Raw genomic sequence first — 26,871 nt, forward strand, 5'->3', positions numbered from 1 at the left:
AATCCTATTCTCTTCTGAATCTCAAAAAAAAAAAAAAAAAAAAAAAATCAATCTTGATGACTTCTATTTCCAAGTGGGATAGAGAAGCCCACAGGAGCCTAGCGCTGTACACCAGGTAAGTATGGAAATCATCTATCTCTGCAGGCAGCAGAGAACAACTGAGGCGCAAAACTGGAGGACCTGTACTTGGAGAGGAGGTGACCTGCAAAAAGATAAGCTGACTTTTTGTTTCCATTTTTAACTTGGGGGCATTTGTCAATTACCAGTGCAGATGGAATCTGGGCTTTGTGCCTACAGGGGCTGCCTGCAGGGGAATACAAAAACCAAAAGAGTTTTGGTGGAGATCTGGGTGGCCTCAAGCACGCTACAGATTTCTGTTCAGAACATCTGCTAAATTCTGGGGCTGTGCAGAACAGGAAGCTGAAAAACCAACCTGAAAATTTCTGAAAGGCATAGTAGAGCTGTTGGGCAGTTTCATGAGAAAAAGATTCAGAGTTTGAGACTTAGAAAGGGAGGGGCCTCAAAGATCATACCAGAATTTCAAATAAGGACCCTGAAGGGCCAGAGACAGTTCAGAGATTGCCTGAGGCTTATCAGGGCTTCAAACCAGCCTCATTTCAGCAAAATCTTGATTGGATTAGAAGACTCAACCACCCCTCTATTTGCATAGCAGAGAGATAGTGACTCCTCTTTGAAAGAATATATCATCACTGGGTGTGTCACATCTACAAACTTGTTTTTAATACATCATGTCCAGCATGCAATGAAAAACTGCCAAGGATGGCCAGAGCACATGAACAAAAACAGAAAAAGATACCCAGATACTATAAACGGATCCCAAGGTCATCCTGTATTTTGAAGGAAGCTTATAAGAACTTTCACTACAGTGATCCTAATAACTATGATTAGTATGTTTAAGAAAATAGAAAAAATAGAGAAAAATAAAGTTGGATAATTCAACAGAGCACGGGAATATGTGTAAGAAAGAATCATATGGGTCTTTGTCCAGTTCTCAGTATAATGTGTGTTCTTGAGTCGACACAACAGAAAACAAGGTTAGTAAACTGGAAGTGTAAGTGGAAAAATACACAAAATGAAGGGCAGGTTTAAAAAATTTTATGTTATATTGGACTATGGTTGATTTACAATGCTGTGTTCGTTTCAGGGGTTCAGTTTTATATATATACATATTCTTTTTCAAAGTATTTTCCCATTTAGATTATTACAGAATATTGAACAGAGTTCTCTGTGCTATAAAAAGTAGGCCCTTGTTGGTTATTTGTTTTGAATGTAGTAGTATGTGTATGTCAAGGGTAGATAGTTTAAAAGAATGAGAAATACAGAAAATGGTATGAGACGTAGAACACAGTGAAAAGTTTTAACATATGTGTCACTGGACTCTTGGAAGAAGAGGAAAACAAAGTAGAGGCTAAGTCTGAAGACAGAATTGCTAAGAATATTCTAAATCTGATGAAAGATAGTATTTCACAGACCACAAACGATATCAATCTCATTTTTCATCCTGGTAAAGATCTGCTTTCTATTGAAACCCCAGTAAGATGGAAGTTGAGTGTTAACTCACACATACACACACACGCACACAAAGAACATAAGAGAACACATCAGCAGAAAAACAAGGATTGGTTTAAAGTCTCTGTAAAAGTGATGTGATCCTCACAATCCTCTCACTGATTTATCTGTCGCCAAATAACTAACTTCCCTCCATCATCCTTGGCAGAAAGTTAGAGGTATAGAGACCAGAGGCAGAAGATTAGAAGGTTAAAGGCACCATAATGAAAATGGAGATTAATTGAAAGCCTATATACCAAATGTTCAGACCCAAACTTCTACCTTTACTGGTCTCCCAGATAGACAGTTAGGGATGGAGCCTGGAGGCTGAAAATGGAGTCTTCTCTGAAATTTTCCAGTGAAATGTTCCAGGTTCATTTCTTTAGTGGAAGTCACAGATGGCAAGTCCTCTACCATGCAGAGTACCCTGTGAGCTTAATACTCAGTCATCAAAAGGTACCCCAAGTCACTGTCTCTGGAGAGAAGAGGCTGAAGGTGTATATGGAGGTTCTTCTTTTAATCCAAATGAGTATGTCTGATAACAGGACATGAGTTTTGATTGGTGTGTATATTTGATAAGAAAACAAATTTTCTAAATTACTGTGAATTATAAAGAATAGCCCTGAAATCAAACTGAACAATAATTTAAATCAAACTGAACAATAATTTGTAGAGCACTTATGTGCAGTCACTATCCTATCCAGATCTTAGGCGAATGCAGAAATGAATGAGGAGCAGCTTTCTCTGCATTTAGCGAGAGAGGACACATCTGCTGGGTGGGTGTGTGATCAGTGATGTTCATAAAAGCTTATAGAACCAGGTTCCTAATCCCCAAAGAGCAATACATCACTTCAGAAAGTGCCCACATTCTTTATGGTTTAACCAAAGATTAGATGTTGGCTTTAGTCTGGCCTCATTTACCGATTTTACTGACTTTTAGAGACCCCAAAGAACTGCCCTCCATGCCTAGTTGCTTCAATCGTGTCCTGACTCTTTGCGACCCTATGGACTATAGCCCACCAGACTTCTCTGTTCATGGGATTCTCCAGGCAAGTATACTAGAGTGGGTTGCCATGCCCTCTTCCGGGGGAGCTTCCTGACCCAGGGATTGAACCCCTGTCCCTTAATTCTTCTGCGTTGGCAGACAGGTTCTTTACCAGTACTGCCAACTGGGAAGCCCACCTCACCTCCAGAGTAGGGCAAAATATTTAATGTGAAGCAGTGGTGCTGCTTACTTAATTTTTTAGCAAACTAAAATTCCTACATTTGGGGCCTTAAGGTTATTTTCCAAAGGACCCATTTTTCTCAAGCTCTAATAAATAAATAATATCACTCCTCTTTGGTAATTACAGTAAATTATTTACCCTTGGTCCTCTTAGAAACACGCACTGGCAACATTAATTATTGAAACGATCAATTATATCACACAAAAAGGTAACACTGCCGTGATGTAATATGTATGCAGGCAGGAGTGTGCCGGCACACGGGGACCCCTCTGACTCACTCCTAGGTCCCTCACTCTCCCCACCCCTAGGAACTCTGTCATAACACAAATGAACCAGTGTACAATGAACAAGCACAAAGACGTGTTCAAAACAACTGGCCGTATGTCCTCATATTTGTTCCCGTTTTTTTTCCATAGAGTTTTGCAGAGGTTTATGGGCAGGCCTAACAATTTTAATAAGTGAAATACAGAAAAAACAAAAGGCTCTTCTCACAATGCATCCACTGAAATACAAAACAAGGCATGCCATCTGAACCTAGGGTTTTTATAGATATGAGGTGGTAGCTTCATTTCCAAGTTACGTGTCTCTGAATACTTCTTTCTACAGACTGGGCTTCTCTGGCGGCTCAGACAGTAAAGAATCTGCCTGCAGTGCAGGAGACTTGGGTTTGATCCCTGGGTCAGGAAGATCTCCTGGAAAAGGGAATGGCTACGTTCACTTAAAACGGAAATGTGCCGCTTGAACTGCTTACTTATTTTAATCAATAATATGAATTTCAAAATGTTCTGACACATCACTGCGCATGGTACCACAGTACCAGGAAAAACTCTTCTTCCACCTGGTTACTTACAGCAGACATTTAAAACAATAAATCAGACACTACATAAACAATGGTTGAAAAAGATGAGCTAGAGGGACTTCCCTGGTGGTCCAATGGTTAAGACTCCACGTTTCCAATGCAGGGCGCATAGGTTCAATCTCTGGTTGGGGGAACTAAGATGCCACATGCCGTGAGGCATAGCCAAAAAATTAAAAAGTAAAGACACCGTGCTTATTTAAAAAAAAAAAAAAAAAAGATGAACTAGAGACGGCTCTCAAACTTCCCACAGCAAGTAGGGGTGTTCCCAGGGCTTAATGCAAAAGCCGGGCTTTAGAGCTGAGTCACAGACTTGGATTTGAAAATCATCACTGCCATTTGTGAATAGAGAGCACTTTTCCCACTCGTAAGCTTTCCAGTTTGGAAAGGCTGCTCAATTGTGTCACCGAAGGCCTCACTCTGTGCCTTTATATTCACTGTAGCCCTGGAAATGTGGTTTATTTATCTTCATGGAAGATTTGGGAAAGGCAGCTGGGAGGCTCTGCTCAGATGCAGCTTTCACTCTTGTGGGCCCGAGCTTGGTCACAGAGGAGAGTCACCTGCTTTGTTCCCCACCGCAGAACTCCGTGAGGGGCTGCCTGTCCCGGGTCACTGATGCTGGCCACTGGGTAGGGGGTCTGCCCAGGGGTGCAGTTACAAAGGCCCACTTGGGTCAGACACAACCCTCAAGCTGGCCTCCACCAGGAATGAAGAAGATATTTTGCCTTTGACTTTTCTTTTTCTTTACTTATTGAAAGCCCCCTTGGAGATGCTCGAACACTACTTGCTGGTTTTAGGATCCTTAGACTGTTTCTTAACTTTTCTCGGTCTGAGTTCCCTTATTTTCAAATTGATGACTGGTTGATATGAAGATTAAATGAAAATGAACACCTGAGATCAGGCACCAAGGCCAGTGTTGGCACGGTATAGTCGTTTCTACTTTTCAAAGACTTTCAAAGTACGGATGTGTAGTTGCTTCTATTTTTCCTTTCTTTTTTGAAAGTCACTTCTACTTTTCAAAGGACTTTTATTTATATGAGCCCATTTGTTAAAATCTGATAATGTGTGGAGAAAACACAGCAAAAACAATTTCAGCACTAGGACTGGCCCTTTACAATTATAGACACAGGATGCCTATATTAAATCAACAGACCCCATTCAGTTAGAAGAATGTATCTTCTAAATGCCTTAGTCTTATTTAAATTTCTATGTTAACAGCAACTCTATCAACTCAATGTTAAGGACTGTCCTAGGCCTTTACGTTAATGTGTTGTTTGAATCCTCAGGACTGAGTAGCCTCAGGAGGTAATATCACACCATTTTACAGATGAGGAAACTGAAGTTCAGAGAGGGATTTCAAGAAATTGATAATACCAAGTATATACTCAGTACCTAAAACGCTATGTTAAGGAAAAGTTCACACTGACTTAAGACCTTTTACTCCCCAAGTCTAAAATGATTATGATTAAGCACATCATTTTTCATCTTGGAAGTGATGTCAAGGATACTATTAAAACCAAAATGCACATTATTCAGTAGAGTCTAAAACCTGACTAATGATGATATCAGTGTCTCCAAGAGCTTCATGCTTTCCCAAAATAGTTTCTCACCAGCCATATTCATCAGAGCAAAGAGGAGAACAAGTACACAGTGGCCTCACCAATGAGGATGCCCCCAAATGCCCAGGACTGGAAATAAATGTGCGGGCATGGAAGAAAAGAGTCAGGAGAAAAGAAAGTATTTGCAAGGAAAAGAAAGAGAAATCCAATTAACTCCAGTATTGGCTAATTCTCCAGGGTGTGGGCAGTCAGACCGTCACCCCCACTGTCAGATGACACCAGTTAAGGTCCGTCAGTGTGGCTGCCCCTGGCAGGAGGTCATCCGGTGGATGAACTGTCTGGATACTGCTAACGTGAACGGCACCAGGTAAAGCTCACAGCAAGAGGTCACAGGCAAAACTCAGTGCGTCTAATCGGAAAACCTGTAAACATGATCTAGTTGAGAAACAGCTAGATGATATAAGCAGCCTGGGCACCCGGGAGAGCACAAGCTTGTCAAAAGTCATTACCCAGCACTTAGTGGCTTTAGTAGTTAGAGTCGGACACAACTGAAGCGACTTAGCAACAGCAGCAGCAGCAAGATAACTTCAGCCTACAACCACATGTCAAACAGGGCCAGGGCAGGGGGATCCCCGTGGGTGTCAGATTCCCTAGACAGAGAATAGATGACTGGGTTTGAGGTGGGCTCCCTCACTTCATAGCCCATGAGTGGCAAGTCAGAAACCCTCACTGAACCTTCATTTCTGCATCACAGTAGTGGTGGATAATGTTAACTGTCCCAACTTACTGTGAGAATGCAATGACCCAAGGAGTGTGAAAATGGTGTGAAAATTCTAAATTGCTAGGTAAACAAAAACACAGATAATAATCATCCTGATACTCCCAGATCTTTTATAATTGAATGGATTTCTTAAATTTATGTAATATTGCAGCCCCTTGTGTAGCTTTTTAGGCTGGCGTATATTTTTATTAGACTATAGGTAGTAGCCTGCTGGATTAACAAACATTAAGTGGCATTTTGGTCACGACAAATTCTGGTCTACACATTGACTCCTCCAGGGGACTGTGCTTCACTCAGGCTGCCGTTCTCCGCTTCTGACAGTGGCAATGTGGTCTCAGGGGCGGCAGCAGAGGGGCTCAGGCAGTCATCAGATCTGTTTTACTCTCAGCCGGACCACCAACCACCACCTAATGTGGCAATGGGCACGTAAAACGCTCCTTTCAGCCCCAGGCTCTTTGTCTGTGACGCAGTAATGAGAATACTTGGTCCATGAGGTGGCTGAATACATGGAATTAGGAGACGCATTTAATAAAAGGAACGGTGGGTGCTGCCCTGATTATTGTAATGATTGTGACCTATGGCAGATACTGAGCGAAACGGAAAACTGAAATACACAGCAGGTCTTTTTGGACATCTACCACAACTACCTGGAAATATCTTTTAAAGAAATGGATAGAGAAGATTGTGGCACAGTGGGATATTGCTTAGCTATAAAAAGGAATGAAACTGTGCCATTCACAGAGATGTGCATGGACCTAGAGACTGTCACACAGACTGAAGTAAATCAGAAAGAGAAAACAAATATTGTATAATAATGCATACGTTTGGAATCTAGAAAAATGGTACAGACGATCTTACTTGCAAAGGAGAAATAGAGACACAGATGTAGAAAACAAATGAATGGATACCAAGGGGGAAAGGGGATGAACTGGGAGACTGGGACTGACATATACACGTTACTGTGCATAAAATGGGGAACTAGTGAGCACCTGGTGCACAGCACAGGGAACTCTACCTAACGCTCTGTGGTGACTTGAATGAGAAAGGAGATCCAAAGAAGAGGGGATATGTGTATTTTTTAAAAAAGAAAGAAATGGATTCCATCTTAAAACAAGCCTAATTCATAGTAACAGAGGCTAGAGTGGTGGTTACCGGAGGCTGGGGTGGGGGCCTGTTGAGGAAAAGAGGAGATATTGATCAAAGGGAACAAACTTTCAGTTATAAGATGAATAAATTCTGGAAACCTGAAGCACAGCACAATGACTGCAATGAATAAAAACATATCAAACACTTGAAATTTGCTAAAAGAGTAGATCTCCAGTGTTCTCACCACACAGCAAAAAATGGTAATTATGGGAGGTGATGGATGTGTTAATTAGCTTGACCATGGACATCATTTCACAATGCAGATATATTTCAAAACATCATGTACACCTTATAAATGGATTCCATAAAAGAAAAGCTGATTCAAGCAGAAAAATAAAAATTAAGAGCTTGCTAAACCGGGTCTTTTTCCAAAGTATTTCTTTTCTAGAAATCTTATTACCCATAAGACTTATTTGAGACTAGAATACAAACCAAAATGAAGATGGATTCTAAGGATTTCCAAATCAGATTGATTTTAAGAAAATTTAGCAACCACTTTAACAAGAGAAGGTGAAGTCAAGGTCAGCATAGAAGCTGAGAATGTTAATACATCAACATCCGGCTCAAGACGTCTAAATGAACTGTACTACCTTAAAATTACAACACCAAATTCTCTGCCTTAAAAAAAAAAAAAAAAAAAAGTCTGTAATCTTGCTGACCAATCTGTGAGAGGTGTTGAGTGGACCACCTGAGTAATGCTGGCAAAGCACTTTGAAGAGGAAAAAGCAGCACATTAAACGCTGCTAGTTGAAGGTGCTTATCTTTCAAGGACTATCTCGAACAAATTTTTAATCTCAGGCTAGTGACCTTCTGCCACCAGGTACATTTGTGAGAGCCCTTTAGAAATTAGCTTAAAGGAAAGAAACAGGAAAGTTAATCTGCTGAGGGAAGAGGGAGTGGGCAGGCACGGGTAGAATGGGGTTGGCAAGGACAGTGGGAAACATTATTAGCATAGCCAGCCTTTTGGGTTGGGCATTTTTCTCCCTATTACTGAGATCATGGAAAGGGTGTAGGTCTTAAACAAATAAATAAATGTGAATTTCTCCCAAAGAACTCTCCAATTCCCACATTCCTTGCTAGTATATCAAGTTGTACACAACACAGTACATAGCTAAGGATACATGAGACCATCCTCAGCCTCACAGAAGACCAAGTGCAGCTCAAAGGATCTGGAATCCTAGGCAGGGAGATAAATGAGAAGAGTTAGGGTGTGCTCACAGTGTGACAACTGCCTCCAGGTACTGGGAGGCTACTGGGAAGCCTCCAGCACTGACTCCAGAATGATCTTCACAGGGACCCAACAGCCAGTGTAACTGTGTGTATATTGCTCGAGTTACACCTTCTAAACCGGTCACCCTTGGAAGCCCTGCTATCAGCCCCCTGAGACACAAAGATTGTGGGCAGATCAGGTCTGAAGAAGGAAGTCTGAAAGATGAGAGCAACCTAATTGGAGATGGACAGGGCCCCGCATCTGCCCCATTTTCCTCTTTTTGTAGATGCACGTCTGCAACCTCAGTATGCAGATCATCCCACTCTACTGGCAGAAAGCCAAGAGGAACTAAAGAGCCTCTTGATGAACGTGAAAGAGGAGAGTGAAAAAGCTGGCTTAAAACTCAGCATTCAAAAAACTAAGATCATGGCATTTGGTCCCATTCAGTTCAGTTCGGTTCCATCGCTCAGTCGTGTCTGAGTCTTTGCGACCCCATGGGTTGCAGCACGCCAGGCCTCCCTGTCCATCACCAACTCCTGGAGTTCACTCAGACTCACGTCCATTGAGTCAGTGATGCCATCCAGCCATCTCATCCTCTGTCGTCCCCTTCTTCTCCTGCCCCCAATCCCTCCCAGCATCAGAGTCTTTTCCAATGAGTCAACTCTTCGCATGAGGTGGCCAAAGTACTGGAGTTTCAGCTTTAGCATCATTTCTTCCAAAGAACACCCAGGACTGATCTCCTTTAGAATGGACTGGTTGGATCTACTTGCAGTCCAAGTCACATTACCTCATGGCAATTAGATGGGGAAAAAGTGGAAACAGTGACAGATTTTATTTTGGGGAGGGCTTCAGAATCACTGCAGACTGTGACCACAGCCATGAAATTAAAAGACGCTTTGGCAGAAAAGCTATGACAAATCTAGACAGCATATTAAAAAGCACAGATACCACTTTGCCGACAAAGGTCCTTATAGTCAAAGCTATGGTTTTTCCAGTAGTCCTATAGAGATGTGAGAGTTGGACCATAAAGAAGGCTGAGTGCCGAAAAACTGATGCTTTTGAACTGTGATGCTGGTGAAGACTTTTGAGAGTCCCTTGGACAGCAAGGAGATCAAACCAGTCAATCCCAAAGGAAATGAACCCTGAATACTCATTGGAAAGACTGATGCTGAAGCTGAAACTCCAATACTTTGGCCACGTGATGCAAAGAAATGACTCTTCAGAAAAGGTCTATTGGAAAAGACCCTGATGCTGGGAAGGCTTGAGGGCAGGAGGAGAAGGGGGCAACAAAGGATGAGATGGTTGGATGGCATCACCAACTCAATGGACATGAGTTTGCTCAAACTCTGGGAGATAGTGAAGGACAGGGAAGCCTGGTATACTGCAGTCCATAGGGTTGCAAAGAGTTGGACACGACTTAGTGACTAAACAACAACAACAGATGCATGGCATCTGTGTCACCAGAATCAAAAGGAAATGAAAGGTTTTGTTAGAGATCAACTGGCAAAGAATGTCTTTCTCTATGTTTTGACCTTGCTGAGCAGCTTGTAGAATATTAGTTCCCTAACTAGGGATCAAACCTGGGCCCCCAGAAGTGGAAGCACAAAATCCTAACCACTGGACTGCCAAGGAGTTCCCTCATTTTCTTTTTATTTAGTTAAAATTAGATTTATTCCTGGAAAGAAAGCATAAACTAACATAATCTCAAGGTTGAGCTGCACTTTGAAGTGCTAGAAGGCTTTCTACATTGCCCTTGATAGGTGGTTGTTCGGGCCAGATTTGACCATTACCAATAACCAGCATTCAGCATTCCAGAAAAACATCTACTTTTGCTTTATTGATTACGCCAAGCCTTTCACTGTATAGATCACAACAAACTGGAAAATTCTTCAAGGGATGGAAATATCAGACCACTTTACCTGCCTCCTGAGAAATCTGTATGCAGGTCAAGAAGCCACAGTTAGAACCAGACATGGAACAACAGACTGATTCCAAATTGGGAAAGGAGTACGACAAGGCTGTATATTGTCACCCTGCTTATTTAACTTCTATGCAGAGTACATCATGCGAAATGCCGGGCTGGAGGAAGCACAAGCTGGAATCAAGATTGCCAGGAGAAATATCAATAACCTCAGATGTGCAGATGACACCACCCTTATGGCAGAAAGTGAAGAGGAACTAAAGAGCCTCTTGATGAAAGTGAAAGAGGAGCGTGAAAAAGTTGGCTTAAAACTCAACATTCAGAAAACTAAGATCATGGCATCTAGTCTCATCACTTCGTGGCAAATAGATGGGGAAACAATGGAAACAGGGAGAGACTTTATTTTCTTGGGCTCCAAAATCACTGCAGATGGTAACTGCAGCCATGAAATTAAAAGAGGCTTGCTCCTTGAAAGAAAAGCTATGACTAACCTAGACAGCATATTAAAAAGCAGAGACATTACTTTGCCAACAAAGGTCCGTCTAGTCAAAGCTATGGTTTTTCTTGTAGTCATGTATGGATGTGAGAATTGGACTGCAAAGAAAGCTGAGCGCCAAAGAATTGATGCTTTTGCACTGTGGTGTTGGAGAAGACCCCTGAGAGTCCCTTGGACAGCAAGGAGATCCAACCAGTCCATCCTAAAGGAAATCAGTCCTGAATATTCATTGGAAGAAGTGATGCTGAAGCTGAAACTCCAATACTTTGGTCACCTGATGCAAAGAACTGACTCATTGGAAAAGACCCCGATGCTGGGAAAGATTGAAGGCAAGAGGAGAAGGGGATGGCAGAGGATGAGATGGATGGATGGCATCACCAACTCTATGGACATGAGTTTGAGCAAGCTCTGAGAGTTGGTGATGGACAGGGAAGCCTGGCATGCTGCAATGGGGTCACAAAGAGTCGGACACGACTGAGCGACTGAACTGAACTGAATACTCAGCATATTAGTGAGGACAGAAACCCGAATTAAACTGGCTTAAAACCTCAGTGGGTGGGGGCAGATTGAGATTAATGTACTGGTTTATATAATGGGAAAGTCTGGGTGGTGCAACATCAGGCATGACTGGATCTAGCTACTGCCCAAAAGATGGTAGGAATCGTTCACCTTCATGCTCCATCTCTAGCCCTCTTTGGGTTTATACCACCTTTCAGTTTAGCAACCCCAAAGGCTGCACAAACTCTCATTAGACTGGCTGAGATTTTATATTTCACCCCTATTTATTTATATTTCTGGCTATTTAGTATCCTCTAAATAGCCAGAATCGAGGCCCATCCTTGGAGGAGAGGAGAGGGAGGAACTCAGCCCCTTCTAAATGACACCAGGTGGTGCCCGTGGTAAAGAACCCGTCTGCCAACGTGGGAGACATAAGAGACGCGGGTTTGATCCCTGGATCAGGAAGATACCCTGCAGGAGGGCATGGCCACCCACTACAGTATTCTTGCCTGGAGAATTCCATGGACAGAGGAGCCTGGCAGTCGATAGGATCGTAAAGAGTCGAATGCAACTGAAGTGCCAGCACCCCGCACGCATGGGTTAAGGTACAGGCGTAGGAGCATCAGATGCTGGCACTGTGTCTAAAGAGAGTGGGCTGGGGATTCTAAGTGCTTTCTGCTCTTATTCCATCTTTGAATAACTACCAGAAATCATACTGATTTGAATGTTTCTGCCTACAGTACACATCGTGACAACTTTTAGGGTCATTCAAAGGAAGTGTAATTAACTGGGTAGCCTTCACAATATTTTTAGACCACTATTACTTTCTACTTCATATCTATGTCAAGGTCAACTATTTCCATTCCTTTTAATGATGCCTTCTATGCCCTAATTTTTAGTATAATCATTTTCTCCATAATTTTCATAACTTGTTGCTGAATGTAAACTGGAAATGTTGTCAGTTCCTTTTAAAGTACATTCAATAAGAACTTATTACTAGAATTAGAAACAAGCGTAATAAAGAACATGTGTCTAAATATAATCTTTCATGCCAAAAAAAAAGCGAATGCAGAGGATGACACCACACCCATGTTAATACTAACAAGTCTGAGATCCTGGAGGGCAGAGTATAATGGTCTTAGCTGACTCCTTTCCCACATGGAGCAGTGGAGACTGAGAGTGGAGTAGTGTTAAATATATATGTATATTTGAATCACTCTGCTGTATAGAAGAAATTAAAGCAACACTGTACATCAACTAGACTTCAATAAAACTTCCTTTAAATAAAGAAGGCAAAGAGAAGGCACCATGGGGCCCTATGGCTACTGACTCTGCCATTTATCAGCTATGTCTCCTGGGGTGAGTTGCTTCAGCTGCTTGTACCCCAGTTTCTTCATCTTTCTGAATTTCTTTTACTTGTTCTTTTTAAATTAATTTTTATTAGAGCATAGTTGCTTTACAGTGTTGTGTTAGTTTCTGCTGATAGCAAAATGAATCAGCTATGGCTTTACCTAATCCCTTCTTTTTTGGATTTCCTTCCCATTTAGGCCACCACTTCATGTGACTCTTGATTGCAAAGTGAAGGTAAGGTAAAGAAATGTAGAGTTCCTGGATAACCCAGTATTACAGTACAAAAGAGTCTACTCTCGATACCCATAGGGGGATTAAGTGGTTTATGGACTCATCATGACTAAGACCCAGCAGGGCAGGGGGATGGCTTCCTTCTCCCAACTTTGCTCCTCAGCGCTGGCCTCCACACCTGCTCTCAAATCTGCACAGGTTCTCAGGAACCTGGGGTGGCAGGCCTGTGCTAACCATCCTGGGTCTCAACTCCACTTTAACTGTGGTTAATGTGCAAACTGATTAATCAACAGCCAGATAATAAAGAGGTAGCTGTGCTCGTATGGGTGAGCTCTACCGTTGCAAAAAAAAAAAAAAAAAAAAAGAAATTCATGGTGAGTTAATTTTTATTCGTTTTTCACCTTTACTTGTCAAAGCAATTTTAACTGGGCAATGATAGGGCAGTTTTAAATCTGACACTAAATCATATATCACTGCTTTAGGAGTTATAAATATTTAAGATTTCTTGCATGCTTTCAGACAAAATCAACACAGTGGAGATTACTCCATTTTAAAATTTTACACATGCAGATTTTGAGACATGATAGACATAAACTAATATTTTTTGTCACTTAATTCTAACAAAGTACTTAAATGCACTTCTGAAGTAAATGCTCCTCATGAGTCGTGCCCAGTGTAACTAGCCTCTTTCCTCTGAAATAAAGCCTGTCTTTTGAGGAATTAGTCTTTTTTTTCTCTTCTGTAATAAATGAGACATTAGGGACTAAATAAGTTGCTATACCTCTTTCAGAATTTGTCCTCCCCTTTCCTCCAAATTCTTATTTTATACAAATAAAAAAGTTGAAAAAGCTGTATAAGTAATACTTATAGGCACTCAACCTAGATTCAACAGTGAGCATTCTGTCATATTTGATTTTCTTCTCTCTCTCCATGCATATACACTTTTGGCTGAACCATTTGAAAATCAATAGCGGACTTAAAGATCACTTTATTATTTAAAATTTCAACATGCCTACCCCTGGAAGAGAGATATTCCCCTGTATAGCTTCAATACTATTATCACTGCTAGGAAAATGAACACTAATTTCCTAATAGCATAGCCAGTGTGTTTTCAAATGCCACCAACTGTCCCTAAAATGTCTTTATGCCATTCATATCTTTTTTCCAAGGCTCCAGTAAATTTATCCTGGAGTCATGTGATGTGTTTATTAAACATGCTAGTTCCATGAGAAATGTCTGTCAGACCACAGATTCTCTGTCGCCAATGAAGAAAGCAACCATCTGCTTCTGTAGTTAGCAACTTAATCATTATTAGTAAAAAATGTGAAGGTATCCTAAGCTCCCCTTTCTTCTGACTGGTCTACAGTGGGGTTTGTCATGTCCACAGAGGTGTTGTTGAAACTGGGGCAGCAACAAACTTTACAAAAGAACACCAGCTTCACCTCAAAAGTTTCTCTAGCCTTCATCTCTTTTTCACAAATCCTTCATTCTGAGTAAATGCTGCCCCACCCTTCTGCCTGATTAAGTAGATCTTGGTAGTAGTTAGCAGGTAGTGGTGTGAGAACCCTCAGAAGCCTGTTTGTAGGCTTGTAGCATTGCAAACATTTGCATTTTCCTTAAGGCTTACAGGCAGAAACTGAGAGACTGATAACTACGGTGGTAAAAGGGGTGGTCATGGGGGTGGAGGTGATGGTGGTGGGGATGGGGTCATGGGGGCGGAGGTGATGGTGGTGGGGATGGGGTCATGGGGGCGGAGGTGATGGTGGTGGGGATGGGGTCATGGGGGTGGAGGTGATGGTGGTGGGGATGGGGTCATGGGGGTGGTGGAGGGGATGGTGGTGAGGATGGGGTCATGGGGGCGGAGGTGATGGTGGTGGGGATGGGGTCATGGGGGTGGTGGAGGTGATGGTGGTGGGGATGGGGTCATGGGGGTGGAGGGGATGGTGGTGGGGATGGGGTCATGGGGGTGGTGGAGGGGATGGTGGTGGGGATGGGGTCATGGGGGTGGTGGAGGTGATGGTGGTGGGGATGGGGTCATGGGGGCGGAGGTGATGGTGGTGGGGATGGGGTCATGGGGTGGAGGGGATGGTGGTGGGGATGGGGTTGTGGGGGTGGTGGAGGGGATGGTGGTGGGGATGGGGTCATGCGGGTGGAGGAGGTGATGGTGGTGGGGATGGGGTCATGGGGGTGGAGGGGATGGTGGTGGGGATGGGGTCATGGGGTGGAGGGGATGGTGGTGGGGATGGGGTTGTGGGGGTGGTGGAGGTGATGGTGGTGAACTCATGGTGATGATGGTGGTGGTGGCCTCCATTTCAGGCCCTTGCCCCTAGATAAGTATACATTCAGAAATATAAACCATAATTAGGTTCAGTGGAGGATCTGCTATTCCATGATAGAACTAGGCGCATTTGTTATATAACAGCAAAGTGTTCAAGGACTCTCCTTTCACTTGAAACTTTGTAAGTTCTGTGGGGTTCTCTTAGAGTGTAGAGAATTTCAGCTATTTCTATACTCAGAAGTGTTATCAATATATCCACTAATATTTCATTTCAATTGGGAACATAAAGAGATCAGAATCACCCAACTAGGAGAATGACCACAGCCAACCAAGCATAAAGTTCTTCAGAAAACCATAGCCTAGGCTACACTTTACACCTAAGAGCTTAGCTTCATTATTTGAGATAAGTGCCTTCTTTGGTGCTAACACCCACTTAAATTATGGCATGCACCTATAATCATTCTACAAACGGTGTTTTGTTTGACCGAACACTGAATAGCCATTGTAGTCATATTTGTAAGGCCTGCTTGATAAGAATGTTCTAGAGAGTATAAAAGTGTTAAAATATGTACTGTGGGGGCTTCCCTGGTGGCTTAGTGGTAAAGGATTCTGCCTGCCAATGCAGGAGACACGAGTTTGATCCTTGAGCCAGGAAGATCCCGGAGCATGCTGTGAGCAGCTAAGAACCACAACTACTGAAGCCCACGCATCCTGGAGCCTATGGTCCTCAACAAGAGGAGTCACCGCAATGAGAAGCCTGTGCATGGCAACTCGAGATTAGCCCCCACTCACTGCAACCAGAGCGAAGCCCACACATCAACGATGACCCAGCACAACCAAAAAGAAAGAAAGAACTTTAAAAAAAAGCTTTAAAAAAAATACGTACTGTGGTCCTTGTGAAGTACCATGTACATCTGTGTTTCTGGAAGTCAGCATATCCAGACAGGTGGGACCACCCCCTGCCAATGTGTGGCTACCTAACTTGGTGATGATAAATGTCTATTACTTATTCATCTGTCCCAATTTACCTTTATTATGTAGTGAATCAGTAAGTCCAGCATAATTTCACCATGTCATTGTTTAACTATTATAGGCCACCTTCAAACTTAGTTTTATGGTCCTAACAGTTTCATCCATTACCAGCTCCTGACTGCACATTTAAAACCAGGTATTATGTGTATCCAGACTAATGATCCATCCTGAGCCCATAGGCAGCAAGATTCTGTTCCTAGGACTTCCTACAATAAACCAGTATCTATTGAGCCACAGCTATTGGAAAGAAGACATTGCATAAATACCAGATTAACCAAACAAAGATTCTAGCAGAAAGCAAAATACTAGCACATCTTGAGAAAGCCCATCCCAGGCAGCTTTGGAGCTAATGGGCCAAAAACATGACCAATCTAATCTATGACTTGCTAAAAACAATTTCAGCAAATCCAACACCCATACACTGTAGAGCAGAATCAAGCATTCGTGTGGATAATGTCAGCAACTTTAGCTACCAGTTATCATTGGCTCAGACGGTAAAGCGTCTGTCTACAATGCAGGAGACCCAGGTTCAATCCCTGGGTTGGGAAGATCCCCTGGAGAAGGAAATGGCAATCCACTCCAGTTCTATTGCCTGGAAAATTCCATGGACAGAAGAGCCTGGTAGGCTACAGTCCATGGGGTTGCAAAGAGTCAGACACGACTGAGCAACTTCACTTTCACTATTATTAACTCTCCTTTTTTAAAAAAACTGAAAGACTTGACTAAGAAATGAGATAGGTATACATGCCTTTCCTAGGACTTCTTTAAACTCCTCTCTGTGGGATCTGAGAGACTGATCTGCAGAAGAGAGGGATATTTCGATTTATGGTACAACTGATTTTTTTTTTTCTTTCTTTTTTTTGGCCACACACTGTGGCATGTGTAATCCTGGTTCCCGAACCAGGGATTGAACCTGTGCCCCCTGCAGTGGAAGTGTGGAGTCTCAACCACTGGACCGCCAGGGAAATCCCTGACTGTTTCTTTAATTGGCAGATAGGAAGACTTACAAAGGCAAAATCAAACTTGCAGAAATAGAGTTTCTGTCATGCGACAAAGAGAGTGATTCAATCATAAAAAAACAAAAGCTTAACAACGAAAGAAGGTTTGAGAAAGAACACATACCTGCTCTTTGGATGGCACCAGTAGCTCCTCAATCATCATGCTGTCCCGGGCGTAGGAGCTTCGGTTCAAGGTGTAAGACCTATCCGAGCTGAAGGAGCGGAGGCTGTTGTGGTTACAGTTAACCATTCAAGAGGGGGAGATGATGATGAGATGGGTAAAAGAACATTAATGCATGCAACTTTCGGAACAGGCAAGATGGCTCAAAATATCAACCAAAATCGCCCTTGAAAAGACATGGTCGAAAATGAACTTCCTTATACTTGAGGAAATTTCTTAAGCTTAGATAACCTCATGATCAGGTTTTGTTTAAAATTAGGCTGTCTGGTATTCAGTCTGTGAGAAGATGAAATATAGGAAGACTTTGGATGTTTCTATATGCGAGTTGAACCAACATGACCATTCAGAAGAACCAGATGACTCTAGGTAATTTGATAGCTGGAGAGATTTTTTTCTTTGTTAAAATCTTCTTTGAGAGTCTCCTCTTTTTCTGGTCCATATTTGTCTGTCTCACACTATTTAATGGAATTATGTTGCTATAAATGCATCTGTTAATAAAAATTTGGGAACTAGATGCAGGTTTAACCTCCTAAGAGCTCTGGTTTGCAATTGCTTCCCATGGAAAACATGAAGAAACAAGAAGTGTTATCCCGACATGATCTTTTTTGCCATCTTTCTGGCTGTGAAAAATTCAAATTCCATACACGATTATCTTGCCTTTTCTTACTGAACTCTTTTTAGCTTTGCTTCTTCTGCTCTTCTCCTTCTTAGTCTTTCTCAATATTCTATGCAGTCTCTGAACTTCCCAGAGTGCAGGACCCCTGATGTCCTAAAGTGCCACTCACCACCTTGACCTCTAAACTCATACCAAGAAGGCTTGGTGGATGGGCAAAATGGGTGAAGGTGGTCCAAAGGTATAAACTTCCAGTTATAAAATGAATAAGACCTGAGGACTTAATGTACGGCATGCTGACTATAGTTTATAATACTGTTTCACATATTTGAAAGTTGCTAAGTGAGACCTTAAAATCTGTCAGCCTAAAAAGAAAAAGTGTAACTATGTGTGGTGATGGGTGTTAACTAGACCTGTTACGGTGCTTGTTTTGCAATATATACAAATGTGGAACCACTATGTTATGTGCCTGAAATTAATACAAGGTTTATTTGTCAGTTATATTTTGATTAAAAAAAAAAAAGAAATCAATAGAGTAAGGGATCCTAGTAACTCTACATATATCCACGTATCTATATATATCTACATAATATCCAGGCAGACTGGGGTGGCAGCTCATATAAGCACTGACAGAACCCTGGTGATCCTTCAGGAACACAGAGCATGGAGTCTTGTGAGAAGCTGCCTCAAGGCCCCTTGCCTCCCTACCAGCTAGGTGGTCAAGAGGTGGCTTCTCATTGACTCCTGTTTTGAAAGCGGTCTGAGGCTTCCTGTCTCATTGTCCTTGGAAGACAGCTGCAGAATACAAGACTGCTGAGCCGGCCTTCTGGAATGGGCTCCTCAGCAATGGGGAAGCTCACAGCTAACGTGGTAGACATACAGCCCCTTTGGTTTCGGTGTCATCTTTCCTGGTGTGGAGGACAAGGACCACGGCAAGTTGGCCCTGCCTAGGGAGTAGAAAAGTGTCTGAATCCAAACATGGCTGCTTGAATCTTTACCGGCAACATTGGTCAGACTTTGGCCTCAGCCCTGCTTTGTCTGTGCTTGTCAGAGAAAAGAGCAAAGGAGACATACCTAAGAAATGATTCTGTGCTTGCACAAAATATTGTGCAAGCACAGAATACTGAAGGCATATATGGATATATTTTGGATGCACTACAGACTATCCCAAAGCGGATATCGTTATATCAAGATACAGAGGCTCCTGAATGATAGGCTTTATTCCAAGTGTCTACACAAATGGCACGGTATGTGCTCCTAGGATGAGAGCCTTACTTTCTCTAAGACAGACATCATTCTACAGAGTCATTATTAAGTGTTTTGAGCAGATACTTACTAAGTGACTATTATGGGCAGGACACAATATTAGAAATTGGATATAAAAGGAAAAAAAGAAAGGGAGCATTATCCTTGCATAGAGCTTACTTAGTAAGCCACGTGTCTCTGACCTCTTACATAGTCGGGCCTCCAGTGCCCAATCATGACCCATCCCTTTTTTTCCCCCTGTTTTTATTGCAAACTTTTGTTGTTGTTATTCCTGTTTCTAGCCCCATCTCTTCTCTCAGATGCAATATAAGCTTCCTAAAAGCAGGAATTGTCTTTCTACTTTCTAACTCAACACTATCCAACAGAACGTTCTTTTCCAACAGAGTGATGGACATGTACTCAATCTGCACGGATCAATACAGATATTAATTTCTCTAAATTATGGTTCCCATGGTAGATAATAATATTGGTGGTACATGAGATGGTTTTATTGTACATGTGAACAAATACTTAAAAGTTTTTTTAATGTTTACATATTAATTTTAAGTTTAGTCCTTAAACATATCTAAGATGTATTGATTAAAAAAATAATAATCTTTCTTTCAACTACTGTAGGAGTGTGAATGAAAGAACAGAGCCTAGAATTGGGAGCCATCAGTGGAAACATGTAAAGATGTCTTCATTTGACATAATTCCTACTCCTGACCAACTTACATTAGGCAGATGGAGAGCCCATTAAAGGCATCAAGCTTCAACGTGAATCCTTAACACATCGAAGTGCTTTCAGCTACTTAAATGAGAGATTATTTGCATGGGGGTCTGGAAAGCATTATACTGTTTTTCACTGAGGTCAACGATATTATTTTTAGCCATGGGTATACCCTAAGTGTTAAGCAGAGGAAGTGTTAGAAAAACACATGCCTCAGAATTCTGAGGTTATCTTAATGTACCTAGCACACTTCAAAGATAACAGCACTCAGCAAACAAACAGTCCTTCCAGTCAAGACTCTGCCTGTAAACCCAGGGCAATCTCTCCAGTTACTTCATGCACTACACAACTTCTATGCTAAGGGAAATAAATTCCTCATGTATTCAGCCAACTTTGCATAAGTAACATTATTTATTACACATTTAGCTACTTGCTTATTTTCTCAAATCACAAAACTGATTTTCTAAAGCTGAGCAGAGAAATAAAAAAAGCAGCACATGGGAGCACAGCACAGCACAGCACAATGCCGAGAAAACAAAGACGAGAAAATGAGCTGGGAAAGGCGGAGAAACACCATCAAAGCGTCATATCTTCTTACCTGATCTTGGGACTATTTTTAAGTATTTTTAGAAAAAACAGGAGAAGTAGAAAGCAAAAAAAAAAAAAAAAAAAATCAGACAGGAAAAAAGAAAAAAAAATGTTATGGTTGGATGAGTTACACATTTAATGTATTCCTTTTTAAATGTTACACTCAGAATATTAGACTTGGTAATACTCTTAACAGTACTTTAAAAAACACATCAGCTTTAGAGATTTTTTAAATTTGCCTCTGAGCATAACATCAGTTGCCAATGTCAAAAAATGAGTTACATATAATAGCAACAAAGAGGAATGATGCAATCCAAACTAGAAGTATGAAAGCCTCACAACTGTCTTGCGGAAAGTTTATAAGAGACAATATTCTGGTTTCATCTCTCACTGGAGGTCAGCTGCTACAATCCCCTACCGGCAAATGACTGAGTTATGAAATGTAGCTTCTATGTATTATCTGAGGAAGCGAATCAGCTAGTTATTGGATTACTAAAGCTATTAAGTCTCTAAACAGAAGTTTTCCTTAAGGTCCTTTAAGATTCTGCATATTTTCAGCTATAACTTGTTGTTATCTGTGATTAACTGAAATATGACATGTTTCTAGAAACTCATTTTCCTCTTGTCATTAATGACACCTGCTGCAATAAGCTTTTAAGGCCTTCTATAAATATATATATAAAGTCAAAAGTTGATTAAGTTACATGAGGTTTCAAATTCCATTAAAAAAAAAAAAAAAAAAAGACTGACTCAAAGAAAAATCAATTCTGAGTCTAAACTATCCATATCAACGACACTGAGAATAAACTCCCAGGTTTACTTTGTGGGAAGTGCATTTACTATCAGACAATGAAACTTTTTACAACAAATTTTTAAACGATAGGAAAATGTCCCCAGGGCTCTAACTCAGAAGGTTTAATTATTAGCTTAAAAATAACTTGACTGTCAGCACACATGCTGTTAATCCAACCAGGGAAAAGAAGTCTCCAAATTCTGGACAAGGTCCTGTTCCTTTCAACCAGGTCAGGCTGGAGCCAAGGTTTTCCATGTACAAAAGCTTTATGCTTCAGTTTTCAGCACTGAATTTGCCACCATTCCTGCCTCTGACTTTTGATTAAGTCACCGTTTCACCTTTAACATGTCCCTTGTAAACAAATGGCGGAGCTTTCGAAGAGATGCTCAAACAGTTGCTAGACAATTCCAATAAGCGATACGTATTTTTTCCCAAGAATCCACTCTTTTTAAAAAAAAGTCACAATCGTAAATTGTTCTTTCAGTCATGAAAAGAGTATAGTGCACAATCAACACAAATATTTCTTACTTATGGGAAAATGGGATTTTTCTTTCACTATGGAACAAAACTTATTTTTAAAACATGTGACCCAGATTGGTTTTCCTCACTCTGTCAGCGCACTCCTTTGCTACATTATGCTTGAAGCATGACTGCCAGGTAGGGAAAAACAGAACAAACAATTACCACGTTCACTCACATAAAATTAAAGACTGAAAACCACAAAAGAAAACAGCAGAGCATGTGTGCGTTTCACCAAATTCACATCCTTACCCCGAGGGCACTTTTGGGGATAATGTGAAAAATGAAAATGGTTTCAGTTTATGACATCATGGTTGTTTTAAATTAACTGTGAGTAAAGAGCAACAGGGAAATACCTGGCAGAACGGGCCCCCAGACTAAAGCCCATGTAGCCCTCTGCAGGCAGAGAATCATCGCCCAGTTCCTTAAGGTCTTGTGGCCCAAGATACTTGTCCGTGTCGCCTGTCATTGCATCTTCACCTGCGGATGTACAAAGCAAGCCCGAATCAGAAGCTTCCTTTCTGAAAATGTGTCTGTTTGGGGAGAAAACTGCTCCTCCAGTCATTAGCTAATCATCCATTTTCTCATGTTTATTTCCCCCCATCCCCTGGATAATATTTGTAACTGCCCTTTAGAAAGACAAAGTATAGGTAGAGGTTAGTTCATCATTTCAAGAGTGAATTTAAGCAGCAGAAAGAGCTCCTGGCACTAGGTACCAATTTTTAAACATTTCCATATCTCCTTGTCCCCGCCTCAAGCCCTAGCCGACTAGAAAGGTTCATCTCTTGTGTCAGTTCGAGTTTCCCTGGCCTGACCATGATGAGGGCAGTTTGTTTGAATGGACCTGGATTGCAAAATAAGAGGCACCTCTTCATCCCTGTTCTGGAAATTTTATGTGGGAAGAGAACCAACTTTATTTTAAATGGTTTTCTCACAACCACGATTTCAGTTTGGGGTTATGTAAATAACTGGCAAGTGATTTAATTTGAATTAGAACTGCTCAACTGGGGAACCTTGAAACACATCCATATTGAACTGTTTCGAAATCCATCAAATGAACAGCTCAGTACAGCTGCCCAGGTGCTTGAACCCTGCTCAGAAAGTGGCTCTACTCTCAACAGAGATCAAATCGGGGCTTCAACAGCTGGAAATAAATAAATTGTTCTCGAACCATCTATACAGAGTAAGTTCATAGAATACTTTTGCTAGCTACACAGGCATAACATGATCTCACGCGGAAAAAAAAAAAAAAAAAAAAAAACACATTCCAGAAGTGACCGGGCAGGTTTTCCAGATGCCTTTTGCCCTCTGGGACATTTCCCATCCTTTACAAAATGTAGCAATGGACTGTGGAAAAGTTCCTTCCACAAATAGGCAAACTCTTTTCTCCTTTTTATGACTTGACTCTCGTTCTACTGGATACAAGCCTGGCTGGCTGAACAGGATTTCAAAGGCGTGTATGTTTTCTGTTTTCTCAAAGGTAAGCGATTTCACCACTCCGGCTCTATTTTCCAATCCTTCATTCAGCATCGTTTATAATTTCCATTCATTTAAACTCAGGAAACCACAAGAACTCAGCTTTTAAACTACCAATCAAGTCTAAAAATACATCAGCTACCGTTTTTGCAAGTGTAAAAACTAAACAGATCAGCTTTCTACAGCTACCCAGAACCAAGAGATTATTTTAAGTTACTTTACAGCTGGGCTATTTGCACATTCACTGTGGAGGAAACAGAAACAGCACACGCTAAGTACAACTTAAAGAAAGATCTTACTCTGTATTAAAGCCATTTCCACCAGGCTGGGCTGGTCAAATGTTTTCCTGATGTTTCCAGGAATTCCTGAGACAGTGATTTAGAATCTACCTCCAGATCAGCCCCCAAAAAACCAATCCCTGGGTTGGATCCACGGTCTTCACCACCACCTCCGAGTTCCTCTCAGCGTCTTCGTCTCCTCGCCGGCAACTGAAGAATTACACATCTTTTCCTATTCATCAGTGTTAACAGACTTTCAGTTTTTCAGATGAAAAAAAAAAAAAAAAAATCCCCCCAAATCTGGCCACATTTCATTGAGATCAAGATCCTTTTTGATCACTCCGAAGACATCCTTTTAAAACTCCTTCTGATTGGATTAACAACTCCTCTGGCAAGCCTCTAGCAGAACCGAATGGTGACATAAATGAGAGCCCCAGACTTATTTGTATGTAAATATGAGGACTGCTCCAGTGTAGACTTTCGGTAATTTGATACCAGTGCCGGTGCCTAATCGGGTAGCTGAGACAGCCTGAAATCTAGGGAGAGCCAGCAAGCGAGTCACTGCACTTAATGGGGAGGCGACTCTTCTCCAACCTGAAGAAAGAAACGGCCAAAGCAGGTAGAGAGGAAAAACAGGAGAAGAAAACAAAGAAGTGGCCCCGGCAGGGAGTGGCAGAGAACTCCAGGCAAACTTTATAACTTTTTGTTCTCAGCTGGGAACACCAGGGGCCTGGGTTATTTATGGTCCCTGTCAGGTGGAAGGAGGGGAAAAAAAGAGAGAGAGAGAGGGGGAGGGAGGGCCTGCCCTCGGGTTGAGGTTGGGAAACTGTGGGGCTGAGAAGCGGCAAGAGCTCTCCAAGCAGCGTTGGAGAAAGCACTCATCATTGCTGTTTCTCTCTAGAGTGGGAGGAAAGGAGAAGTGAGACAAGCAGGGGAAAGGAGTGGAGGCTCTGTTTTATCTCCTGCAGGAACTCTTTCATCTCCCTGATGGGATCAAAGTCACTGACTGGTCCTCCTTCCCTGAGGAGTCCCTGGAGAAGGCAAGAGGTGGAGGGAGCTTGGGTTGGCTGGGGAGGTCTTGGCTGCAAGGGGCTAGAGGCAGCTGAGAAGGAGCCTCTGTCACTGTGTTGTTCCACTGTTCTCCTCTCTCTGGGCCTCCTGGCCTCCCTTCCCAGCTGCTCCACCCTGTTTCTGATGGCAGTGGAGGGAACAACTAGTGGGACTTCTGCATCTGCCATCTGGGCACTCGGGAGAGGCAATTTCAATCGCTTTCTCTCAGAACAGCTGAACGATCAGGCTAGAAAGGGCAAAAAGGTTTCGACATTGTGTTGGAGGAAGTAGGTGTGCAGCACCTTTTCATATTTTGCATCTATCTCTTGCACGGTTACCTAAATATACAGAAGCATGAATTTGTAGAACTGATGAGGTGGGGAACAGATTTGCTGTTCCTGGATCAATGCATAAATAATGACTCATCTAATATTCACACGATATGACACCTGGCGTTTGAATTCGATCCTCCCGGCTGTAATCAACATTGTAAATACCCAGAATGAGAAGGGAAGCCATTTATAATGCCTGATACATATTGAAAAATATCCCCCTCCCCAATAGTAATATAAACATAATAAAAAGAATCATTTCCAACTCTGAAGAATGGAAGAGGAAGTCATGGTTAAAATGGAGAAAATGTCTGAACTTTAACCTGTTTGCCACAGATGCACTTTAAATCCAACCTACTAGGACTTCCCTGACGGTCAAGTGGTTAAGACTCTGTGCTTCCAAGGCAGAGGGCACAGGTTCGATCCCTGGTGAGGAAACTCAGATCTCACATGCCACACGGTACGGCCAGAAAACAAAACAAACAAACAGCCCCCACCCCCAAACTACTCAGCAAAGTCTGATTCAATGGTGGTCACTCATTCAAGCTTCCTAACAAGGACTGCAAGAAAAGTTTCCTTCTTCGTGACTTCTTGACCAACTTCTCTCTGGCCACCCCTCCACACTCATCCTGCCCTTCCGTTACACAAAATTCTTTCAGTCCCTAGAATTTCTGGACATCTTTAGACTTTGAGCCACTACCTAGGGTTTCTTCCTTTGATGGAACCTTCACCCCTCCTTCTTCACCTGAGTAATTTCTCCAGTCTTTGATTCTGGGCTGCCATCTATGGGGTTGCACAGAGTCGGTTACAACTGAAGCGACTTTAGCAGCAGCAGCAGCAGCAGAACTCTTTTCACCCTCCACTCACCCTCGTGAGCGTTCCTCACGTGGGTTTCCCGTATCAGAGTGTATCGTCAGGAAAAACATCTGCTTGGTCTCTCCCGTGGGAGAGTGAGAACACACGGTGTCCTGGGCTTGCCATATTGTAAGTGCTCCGTCAATGTTTTTGGAATTCATAATTGCTTTTATTAAATAGCTTGATGATTTTGCTTTTTTCCCCCATCTACATGCCATAGCAGCTTCGTACCTCTTTTGGCATGCCAAGCTTGGTGACTGGGATACAGTAAAATTTCAGTAAGTTTCTATCCTTTTTTACATCTCCTTCTTAGGCCTCAGAAATGCTCAGTATGAAGCCTATAGAAGCCCAGTGTTGGGACGGGGATGGGAGCTGTCAGTACGTTTGGCCAATGACTAAAGTGGTCTTACGAATATCAAGTAACAGTGATTAAGTAGTTATGCATTCACCATTTTCGAATGGTGAAAATATTTCTTAAAAGGCACGGAATTTAGAAATAAAGGTGTTATTTTAATGCAGTTTGGTGTAGTAGGTATACTGTTCACTCTTGAGTCATACTTTCAACCTCTACTGAACCTTGTATATCAACGCTGCCTCTGTCCTAAGACCTCTTGGGGGGGATTCAGTGAAATAACGCACAAAGAAAGGTGCAGTCAGCACTAACTGTTACTATTGTTCAGTAACATCTGCTTTCTTTAGTGCCCAAACATATGAACGCGTGAACTCATATAATTAATATTTAAAATGCTAAGACTGATACTAGTCAGGGCAAAATCCCAACATAGCACCAAGTATCCCAACTTTTCACTGCCTGACACAGAGCCTGGTTCATCACAGGTACTCAACAAATACCTGTTGATTGAATGAATGGATGAATAACATTAATACAACTCTCATTTTAATAAACAAAATATTCCATAATTATTGTATAGTAAAATACACGACTATACCAAAGGTTAGAAAGGAATAGATGAACTGTGTTGAGTGTCTGGTTAACTACTCTAATGCCAAAATATTTTATCAGTAGCAGCTTCTGACCAACAGGTACAAATGCATATAA

General features: G+C 41.9%; 1 protein-coding gene and 1 long non-coding RNA gene across 8 annotated transcripts in view; one reads left to right on the forward strand and one right to left on the reverse strand.

Moving 5' to 3' along the window:
• Nucleotides 1-26,871, reverse strand: part of ANK3 (ankyrin 3) — a 373,791-nt gene that overhangs the window by 93,890 nt on the left and 253,030 nt on the right. For 4 of the 7 annotated variants that reach the window (XM_045165538.1, XM_044942121.2, XM_044942136.2 and 1 more), the window contains 2 exons: nt 22,177-22,300; nt 17,276-17,378 (listed from right to left, as the gene is read on the reverse strand). In XM_045165538.1, the coding sequence (XP_045021473.1) occupies nt 17,276-17,378; nt 22,177-22,300 (227 nt within the window). Of the gene's footprint in view, nt 1-17,275; nt 17,379-22,176; nt 22,301-23,595; nt 25,717-26,871 lie in introns of those variants that run through there. The other 3 variants (XM_044942142.2, XM_044942143.2, XM_044942122.2) reach the window with 3 other exon arrangements.
• On the forward strand, nt 12,481-15,878 carry LOC123333422. Its single transcript, XR_006550786.2, has 3 exons — nt 12,481-12,621; nt 12,810-12,846; nt 15,747-15,878. It is a non-coding gene; the product is annotated as an uncharacterized LOC123333422 (long non-coding RNA).

This window comes from Bubalus bubalis, chromosome 4 (genome assembly GCF_019923935.1).
Source record: "Bubalus bubalis isolate 160015118507 breed Murrah chromosome 4, NDDB_SH_1, whole genome shotgun sequence".
NCBI classification, from domain to species: Eukaryota; Metazoa; Chordata; class Mammalia; order Artiodactyla; family Bovidae; genus Bubalus; species Bubalus bubalis.